Below are 10,000 nucleotides of genomic sequence, written 5' to 3'. Positions count from 1 at the left end.
ATGACATCGCTCATTCCTTCCTTCTGTCCTTCCATCCTTCCTTCCTTTCTTCCTTCCTTCCCTCCTTCCATCCTTCCCTCCTTCTATCCTTCCTTCCTTCCTTCCCTCTGTCCTTCCTTCTGTCTGTATCTGAGATGAACATCGCTGTGAGACGAGATAACAGCCAGTCACAGCAGACCGCTGCTTCCCTCCTTCTATCCTTCCTTCCTTCTGTCCTTCCTTCCTTCTGTGCTTCCTTCCTTCTGTCCTTCTTTCCTTCCCTCTGTCCTTCCTTCCTTCCTTCCTTCTGTCCTTCCATCTGTCCTTCCTTCCTTCCTTCCTTCTTTCCTTCCTTCCTTCTTTCTTTCCTTCCTTCCTTCCTTCCTTCCATCTATCCTTCCCTCCTTCCTTCCTTCCCTCCTTCCATCTGTCCTTCCTTCCTTCCCTCTGTCCTTCCTTCCTTCCTTCCTTCCTTCTGTTCTTCCTTCTATCCTTCCTTCCTTCTGTCCTTCCTTCTATCCTTCCTTCCTTCTGTCCTTCCATCTATCCTTCCCTCCTTCCATCTGTCCTTCCTTCCTTCCTTCCTTCTGTAGAGGAATCTATTCTCTGAGTCAGCGGAGGAAGTAGAGCCGTGTTTTACTATCCTTCCTTCCATCCTTCCTTCTGTCCTTCCTTCCTTCCTTCCTTCCTTCCTTCCTTCCTTCTTCAGATGAATCTATTCTCTGAGTCAGCGGAGGAAGTAGAGCCGTGTTTTACTGTCTGTATGTGAGATGACATCGCTGTGAGACGAGATAACAGCCAGTCACAGGCTTCCCTCCTTCTATCCTTCCTCCCCCCCCCCCGCTGCTCGCTGTGATGATGACTAAGCTCCTCTGATTTACAGTTTGGGTTCAGCGAAGAGACACCGAGACGATCCGAGCCGGGAAACAGAAGCATGACATCATCGAAGAGACACCGAGACGATCCGAGCCGGCAAACAGAAGCATGACATCATCGAAGAGACACCGAGACGATCCGAGCCGGCAAACAGAAGCATGACATCATCGAAGAGACACCGAGACGATCCGAGCCGCAAACAGAAGCATGACATCATCGAAGAGACACCGAGACGATCCGAGCCGCAGCGAAGAGACACCGAGACGATCCGAGCCGGCAAACAGAAGCATGACATCATCGAAGAGACACCGAGACGATCCGAGCCGCAAACAGAAGCATGACATCATCGAAGAGACACCGAGACGATCCGAGCCGCAAACAGAAGCATGACATCATCGAAGAGACACCGAGACGATCCGAGCCGCAAACAGAAGCATGACATCATCGAAGAGACACCGAGACGATCCGAGCCGCAAACAGAAGCATGACATCATCGAAGAGACACCGAGACGATCCGAGCCGGCAAACAGAAGCATGACATCATCGAAGAGACACCGAGACGATCCGAGCCGCAAACAGAAGCATGACATCATCGTCAGGCTCAGACAAGAGAGACGACATGAGAGCTCAACGTCTGCTCACAACTCTGAGACATCACTCCTCTACCTGTGGAGGCTTTAACTGCCTTCCTTCTTTCCTTCCTTCCTTCCTTCCATCCTTCCTTCCATCTGTCCTTCCTTCCTTCTTTCTGTCCTTCCATCTGTCCTTCCATCTGTCCTTTCTTTTTTCCATCTGTCCTTCCTTACTTCCTTCCTTCCATCTGTCCTTCCTTCCTTCCTTCCTTCCATCTGTCCTTCCTTCCTTCCATCCATCTGTCCTTCCTTCTTTCCATCTGTCCTTCCATCCTTCCTTCCATCTGTCCTTCCTTCCTTCCTTCCTTCCTTCCTTCCTTCCTTTCTTCCTTCCTTCCTTCAGATGTAACCTCCTTTGTAATCATTAACATTTTCATCAGTAACTATTACAGCTGATATTTATTTTATAATTAAACTGTTAAAATGTTAAAATGTGTTTCTCTCCATCGTTAGCTCATTTAGCTAATCGCTAATATCTGCAATAAAAAGGTCAAAGGTCAAAACCCAGAACATCACATCAGAGCACCGACGTCTTCAAAGTAGATCTGTAATTCATTTTTTATTTCCAGTCCAGTGATTATTACTCAACTCTCTCATAACTAGACTCCACAGAAGCAGAAATCCCTCTTCCACTCTTCCTCCCTTCCACTCTTCCTCTCTTCCTCTCTTCCTCCCTTCCTCCCTCCCTCTCTTCCTCTCTTCCTCTCTTCCACTCTTCCTCTCTCCCTCTCTTCCTCTCTTCCACTCTTCCTCTCTTCCTCTCTTCCTCTCTTCCTCTCTCCCTCTCTTCCTCCCTTCCTCTCTTCCTCCCTTCCTCTCTTCCACTCTTCCTCTCTTCCTCTCTTCCACTCTTCCCCTCTTCCACTCTTCCTCTCTTCCTCTCTTCCACTCTTCCACTCTTCCTCTCTTCCTCTCTCGTTTCTCACAGTTTAACTTTTTTAGATTCAGTGTTGATGATGTTCCTGAAGCTCAGAGAGCGTTTCAGGCTGGAGGATAATAACTGTGTTTATCCTCCATGTGCACACGGCTCCACGCGGCCCCACGCGGCCCCACGCGGCTCCACGCGGCTCCACGCGGCGGCTCCACGCGGCGGCTCCACGCGGCCCCACGCGGCTCCACGCGGCTCCACGCGGCGGCTCCACGCGGCGGCTCCACGCGGCTCCAGGCGGCTCCACACGGCGGCTCCACGCGGCTCCACACGGCTCCACGCGGCTCCACGCGGCTCCACGCGGCTCCATGCGGGTCAGCCTCTGCATGAGGAGGCTCTGGACCGAGACGCAGCGATCAATAAGTGATTGATGGGAGCAGATAGCAGCAGCAGTCAGCGGGGCTCCATCGCTCTGTAATCAGAGGCATTAAGCCGAGCGTTGGGCTGAGAGCTGCTGGCAGGAGGCCAAGCTGCCACCGCTGTGAGATACTGCAGCTCCTGAGCCCAGCAGAGCTTTCCATCTTCATCTGGACCTGGTCTCAGAGTCCTGAACCTCGTCTGGCTTCAGACTCCTGAACCTCGCCTCCCTTCACACTCCTGAACCCCGCTTCAGACTCCTGAACCTCGCCTCGCTTCAGACTCCTGAACCTCGCCTCAGACTCCTGAACCTCGCCTCGCTTCAGACTCCTGAACCTCGTCTGGCTTCAGACTCCTGAACCTCGCCTCAGACTCCTGAACCTCGCCTCGCTTCAGACTCCTGAACCTCGCCTCCCTTCAGACTCCTGAACCTCGCCTCAGACTCCTGAACCTCGCCTCCCTTCAGACTCCTGAACCTCGCCTCAGACTCCTGAACCTCGCCTCCCTTCAGACTCCTGAACCTCGCCTCCCTTCAGAGTCCTGAACCTCGCCTCCCTTCAGACTCCTGAACCTCGCCTCCCTTCAGACTCCTGAACCTCGCCTCAGACTCCTGAACCTCGCCTCCCTTCGGACTCCTGAACCTCCCTTCAGACTCCTGAACCTCGCCTCGCTTCAGACTCCTGAACCTCGCCTCCCTTCAGACTCCTGAACCTCGCCTCAGACTCCTGAACCTCGCCTCCCTTCAGACTCCTGAACCTCGCCTCAGACTCCTGAACCTCGCCTCGCTTCAGACTCCTGAACCTCGCCTCCCTTCAGACTCCTGAACCTCGCCTCAGACTCCTGAACCTCGCCTCCCTTCAGACTCCTGAACCTCGCCTCAGACTCCTGAACCTCGCCTCCCTTCAGACTCCTGAACCTCGCCTCCCTTCAGAGTCCTGAACCTCGCCTCCCTTCAGACTCCTGAACCTCGCCTCCCTTCAGACTCCTGAACCTCGCCTCAGACTCCTGAACCTCGCCTCCCTTCGGACTCCTGAACCTCCCTTCAGACTCCTGAACCTCGCCTCGCTTCAGACTCCTGAACCTCGCCTCCCTTCAGACTCCTGAACCTCGCCTCCCTTCAGACTCCTGAACCTCGCCTCAGACTCCTGAACCTCGCTTCCCTTCAGACTCCTGAACCTCGCCTGGCCTCAGACTCCTGAACCTCGCCTCAGACTCCTGAACCTCGCCTGGCCTCAGACTCCTGAACCTCGCCTCAGACTCCTGAACCTGGCCTCCCTTCAGACTCCTGAACCTCGCCTCAGACTCCTGAACCTCCCTTCAGACTCCTGAACCTCGCCTCAGACTCCTGAACCTCGCCTCAGACTCCTGAACCTCGCCTCCCTTCAGACTCCTGAACCTCGCCTCCCTTCAGACTCCTGAACCTCGCCTGGCTTCAGACTCCTGAACCTCGCCTCCCTTCAGACTCCTGAACCTCGCCTGGCTTCAGACTCCTGAACCTGGCCTCAGACTCGCTCAGATTCAGACTTCCTCTCTGACAGAAGGATAAAACCAGTCTGCTGTAAGCCGGACACTTCAGTTAAAGCTCAGATGTTTAAATCTTATTCTACCTGCTCAGATTATTCTGAAGCAAAACACTTTAATACAGTGATGAAGTTTCACAGTGTGGAGCTTAATATACAAAATGCAGCAAAACCAAATCATAGTTTAAACATAATTCATTTGGCATCTTCCATAATCTTAACTCCTGTTGGACCATCCTGAATCTGTTTATTCCCTTTTTAAATGGAGCCACATTAAGCCATATAAAGTAAAGTAAAGTAAAGTAGAGTAGAGTAGAGTAGAGTAGAGTAGAGTAGAGTAGAGTAGAGTAGAGTAGAGTAGTGTAGAGTAGAGTAGAGTAGAGTAGAGTAGAGTAGAGTAGAGTAGAGTAGAGTAGAGTAAAGTAAAGTAAAGTAGAGTAGAGTAGAGTAGAGTAGAGTAGAGTAGAGTAGAGTAGAGTAGAGTAGAGTAGAGTAAAGTAAAGTAAAGTAGAGTAGAGTAGAGTAGAGTAGAGTAGAGTAGAGTAGAGTAAAGTAAAGTAAAGTAAAGTAGAGTAGAGTAGAGTAGAGTAGAGTAGAGTAGAGTAGAGTAGAGTAAAGTAAAGTAAAGTAGAGTAGAGTAGAGTAGAGTAGAGTAGAGTAGAGTAGAGTAGAGTAGAGTAAAGTAAAGTAAAGTAAAGTAGAGTAGAGTAGAGTAGAGTAGAGTAGAGTAGAGTAGAGTAGAGTAGTGTAGAGTAGAGTAGAGTAGAGTAGAGTAGAGTAGAGTAGAGTAGAGTAGTGTAGAGTAGAGTAGAGTAGAGTAGAGTAGAGTAGAGTAGTGTAGTGTAGAGTAGAGTAGAGTAGAGTAGAGTAAAGTAGAGTAAAGTAGAGTAGTGTAGAGTAGAGTAGTGTAGAGTAGAGTAGAGTAGAGTAGTGTAGAGTAGAGTAGAGTAGAGTAGAGTAGAGTAGAGTAGAGTAGAGTAGAGTAGAGTAGAGTAGAGTAGTGTAGTGTAGAGTAGAGTAGAGTAGAGTAGAGTAGTGTAGAGTAGAGTAGTGTAGAGTAGAGTAGAGTAGAGTAGAGTAGAGTAGAGTAGAGTAGAGTAGAGTAAAGTAAAGTAAAGTAAAGTAAAGTAAAGTAGAGTAAAGTAGAGTAGTATAGAGTAGAGTAGTGTAGAGTAGAGTAAAGTAGAGTAGAGTAAAGTAGAGTAGAGTAGAGTAGAGTAAAGTAGAGTAGAGTAGAGTAGAGTAGAGTAGAGTAGAGTAGAGTAAAGTAGAGTAAAGTAGAGTAGAGTAGAGTAGAGTAGAGTAGAGTAGAGTAGAGTAGAGTAGAGTAGAGTAGAGTAGTTAAAGTAGAGTAGAGTAGAGTAGAGTAGAGTAGAGTAGAGTAGAGTAGAGTAGAGTAGAGTAGTGTAGAGTAGAGTAGAGTAGAGTAGAGTAGAGTAGAGTAAAGTAGAGTAGAGTAGAGTAGAGTAGAGTAGAGTAGTGTAGAGTAGAGTAGAGTAGAGTAGAGTAGAGTAAAGTAGAGTAGAGTAGAGTAGAGTAGTGTAGAGTAGAGTAGAGTAGAGTAGTGTAGAGTAGAGTAGAGTAGAGTAGAGTAGAGTAGAGTAGTGTAGAGTAGTGTAGAGTAGAGTAGAGTAGAGTAGAGTAGAGTAGAGTAGAGTAGAGTAGAGTAGAGTAGTGTAGAGTAGAGTAGAGTAGAGTAGAGTAGAGTAGAGTAGTGTAGAGTAGAGTAGTGTAGAGTAGAGTAGAGTAGAGTAGAGTAGAGTAGAGTAGAGTAGAGTAGTGTAGAGTAGAGTAGAGTAGAGTAGAGTAGAGTAGAGTAGTGTAGAGTAGAGTAGAGTAGAGTAGAGTAGTGTAGAGTAGAGTAGAGTAGTGTAGAGTAGAGTAAAGTAGTGTAGAGTAGAGTAGAGTAGAGTAGTGTAGAGTAGAGTAGAGTAGAGTAGAGTAGAGTAAAGTAGAGTAGAGTAGAGTAGAGTAGAGTAGAGTCTTACCTTGAGTTTCTGTATTTTTCCAGCCAGAGACGAGTGCGTGCCAACGTGCTGGAACAGAGACGGTTTGAAGCGAATCCTCAGATTTGCTTTCTGTCTGTCGCAATGTTTCTGAAGAGAGACCAGAACCAGAACCAGAACCAGGTTTACACATTATAAAGACCAGCTGATGATCTTAACTCACCTGGACTAACTATTTAACCCTTCGTAGATCTCACTAAGAAAGAGCTTTGTTGCCATGACAACATAAAACATGGATTCATTTCCTCATTGAGCCTAAACGGGATGTTTTACAGACCTTGGACAAGATGAAACCCTAACCATAGCACAACCTGTATCTATAGCAACCATAGAACAACCTGTATCTATAGCAACCATAGAACAACCTGTATCTATAGCAACCATAGAACAACCTGTATCTATAGCAACCATAGAACAACCTGTATCTATAGCAACCATAGAACAACCTGTATCTATAGCAACCATAGCGCAACCTGTATCTATAGCAACCATAGCGCAACCTGTATCTATAGCAACCATAGAACATCCTGTATCTATAGCAACCATAGCACAACCTGTATCTATAGCAACCATAGCACAACCTGTATCTATAGCAACCATAACACGACCTGTATCTATAGCAACCATAGCAAAACCTGTATCTATAGCAACCATAACACAACCTGTATCTATAGCAACCATAGAACATCCTGTATCTATAGCAACCATAGCACAACCTGTATCTATAGCAACCATAGCACAACCTGTATCTATAGCAACCATAGCACAACCTGTATCTATAGCAACCATAACACAACCTGTATCTATAGCAACCATAGCACAACCTGTATCTATAGCAACCATAGCACAACCTGTATCTATAGCAACCATAGCTCAACCTGTATCTATAGCAACCATAGCACAACCTGTATCTATAGCAACCATAGCACAACCTGTATCTATAGCAACCATAACACAACCTGTATCTATAGCAACCATAGCACAACCTGTATCTATAGCAACCATAACACAACCTGTATCTATAGCAACCACAGCACAACCTGTATCTATAGCAACCATAGCACAACCTGTATCTATAGCAACCATAGCACAACCTGTATCTATAGCAACCATAGCACAACCTGCTGTATCTATAGCAACCATAGCACAACCTGTATCTATAGCAACCATAGAACAACCTGTATCTATAGCAACCATAACACAACCTGTATCTATAGCAACCATAGAACAACCTGTATCTATAGCAACCATAGAACAACCTGTATCTATAGCAACCATAGAACAACCTGTATCTATAGCAACCATAGCACAACCAACCTGTATCTATAGCAACCATAACACAACCTGTATCTATAGCAACCATAACACAACCTGTATCTATAGCAACCATAACACAACCTGTATCTATAGCAACCATAGCACAACCTGTATCCATAGCAACCATAGAACAACCTGTATCTATAGCAACCATAGGACAACCTGTATCTATAGCAACCATAACACAACCTGTATCTATAGCAACCATAGAACAATCTGTATCTATAGCAACCATAGAACATCCTGTATCTATAGCAACCATAGAACAACCTGTATCTATAGCAACCATAGAACATCCTGTATCTATAGCAACCATAACACAACCTGATGGTCTGTCTGTCCTCATATAAGTGATAAACTTTGACCTAAAAGTTAAATGTGTTCAATAGATTTAGTTTTTGACACAAAGTGACCTCTAGCAGACATACTTTAAGGGTTAAGAACAAATCAAATCACTTGAAACAACGAAGCATCTACTAAATAAATTAAACGTCTCTTTTTTTTGGTGCTTATAAAACGAGATCGAGTGACGCCTCCTACTCACCGCGTCTTTCTCTGGATTGCAGACTTTGACCCACATGATGTGATCCAGCAGCCAGTCGATGGGTTTGTCTTTATAAAACATCAACATGAACTCCACGATGAGCGACAGGTCCAGAGACTTAAACATCTTACCTGTGAAGAGGAGGAGGAGGAGGAGGAGGAGGAGGAGGAGGAGGAGGAGAAGAAGAAGAAGAAGAAGAAGAAGAAGAAGAAGAAGAAGAAGAAGAAGAAGAAGAAGAAGAAGAAGAAGAAGAAGAAGAAGAAGGAGAAGAAGAAGAAGAAGGAGAAGAAGAAGAAGAAGAAGAAGAAGAAGAAGAAGGAGAAGAAGAAGGCGAAGACGAAGAAGGAGAAGAAGAAGGAGAAGAAGAAGAAGGAAGAGAAGAAGAAGAAGGAGAAGAAGGAGAAGAAGGCGAAGACGAAGAAGGAGAAGAAGAAGGAGAAGAAGAAGAAGGAGAAGAAGAAGGAAGAGAAGAAGAAGAAGGAGAAGAAGAAGGAGAAGATGAAGGAGAAGGAGGAGGAGGAGAAGAAGAAGTAGAAGAAGTAGGAGGAGAAGTAGAAGTAGAAGTAGAAGAAGAAGGAGAAGGAGAAGTAGAAGAAGAAGGAGAAGAAGAAGAAGGAGAAGAAGAAGAAGTAGTGAGGTTAGATGAGTTTGCTCTCTGAGTGACTTCCTGTCTCTGAGGTCATGCAGGAAGTGGAGCGTGCGGCCGTGTCAGCTCCCTGTAAGGCAGAGCCAAGCTGTTCTGCTCGCTAACACGCTAGCACGCTAACACGCTAACACGCTAATTAGTGAAAGGCTGCTGGTTCAAATCCCAGAGCAGCTGAGAGACGTGAAGCCACTGAGCTGTGACTTCAACCAGCTCGGCGGGAGTTTAGAGGCACCGAGGCAGGAAGGAAGGAAGGAAGGAAGGATGAAAGGGAGGAAGGAGTTTAGAGGCACCGAGGCAGGAAGGAAGGAAGGAAGGAAGGATGAAAGGGAGGAAGGAGTTTAGAGGCACCGAGGCAGGAAGGAAGGAAGGAAGGAAGGATGAAAGGGAGGAAGGAGTTTAGAGGCACCGAGGCAGGAAGGAAGGAAGGAAGGAAGGATGAAAGGAAGGAAGGAGTTTAGAGGCACCGAGGCAGGAAGGAAGGAAGGATGAAAGGGAGGAAGGAGTTTAGAGGCACCGAGGCAGGAAGGAAGGAAGGAAGGAAGGATGAAAGGAAGGAAGGAGTTTAGAGGCACCGAGGCAGGAAGGAAGGAAGGAAGGAAGGATGAAAGGGAGGAAGGAGTTTAGAGGCACCGAGGCAGGAAGGAAGGAAGGAAGGAAGGATGAAAGGGAGGAAGGAGTTTAGAGGCACCGAGGCAGGAAGGAAGGAAGGAAGGAAGGATGAAAGGGAGGAAGGAGTTTAGAGGCACCGAGGCAGGAAGGAAGGAAGGAAGGAAGGATGAAAGGGAGGAAGGAGTTTAGAGGCACCGAGGCAGGAAGGAAGGAAGGAAGGAAGGATGAAAGGGAGGAAGGAGTTTAGAGGCACCGAGGCAGGAAGGAAGGAAGGAAGGAAGGATGAAAGGGAGGAAGGAGTTTAGAGGCACCGAGGCAGGAAGGAAGGAAGGAAGGAAGGATGAAAGGAAGGAAGGAGTTTAGAGGCACCGAGGCAGGAAGGAAGGAAGGATGAAAGGGAGGAAGGAGTTTAGAGGCACCGAGGCAGGAAGGAAGGAAGGAAGGAAGGATGAAAGGAAGGAAGGAGTTTAGAGGCACCGAGGCAGGAAGGAAGGAAGGAAGGAAGGATGAAAGGGAGGAAGGAGTTTAGAGGCACCGAGGCAGGAAGGAAGGAAGGAAGGAAGGATGAAAGGGAGGAAGGAGTTTA

At 47.2% G+C, this 10,000-nt stretch overlaps 1 protein-coding gene across 1 annotated transcript in view; it reads right to left on the bottom strand.

Annotated features, from left to right (window-relative positions):
* mgat4b (alpha-1,3-mannosyl-glycoprotein 4-beta-N-acetylglucosaminyltransferase B) overlaps window positions 1-10,000 on the bottom strand; it is a gene marked incomplete at its 5' end in the record, with an annotated part of 68,445 nt that overhangs the window by 24,436 nt on the left and 34,009 nt on the right. Inside the window, 2 exons of the mRNA XM_053323719.1 lie at window positions 6,281-6,388; window positions 8,160-8,290. Of these exons, the coding sequence (XP_053179694.1) occupies window positions 6,281-6,388; window positions 8,160-8,290 (239 nt within the window). The remainder of the gene's footprint in view (window positions 1-6,280; window positions 6,389-8,159; window positions 8,291-10,000) is intronic.

This window comes from Scomber japonicus, chromosome 8 (assembly GCF_027409825.1).
Source record: "Scomber japonicus isolate fScoJap1 chromosome 8, fScoJap1.pri, whole genome shotgun sequence".
NCBI lineage: Eukaryota > Metazoa > Chordata > Actinopteri > Scombriformes > Scombridae > Scomber > Scomber japonicus.
This window is presented reverse-complemented; position numbering and strand designations above follow the sequence as displayed.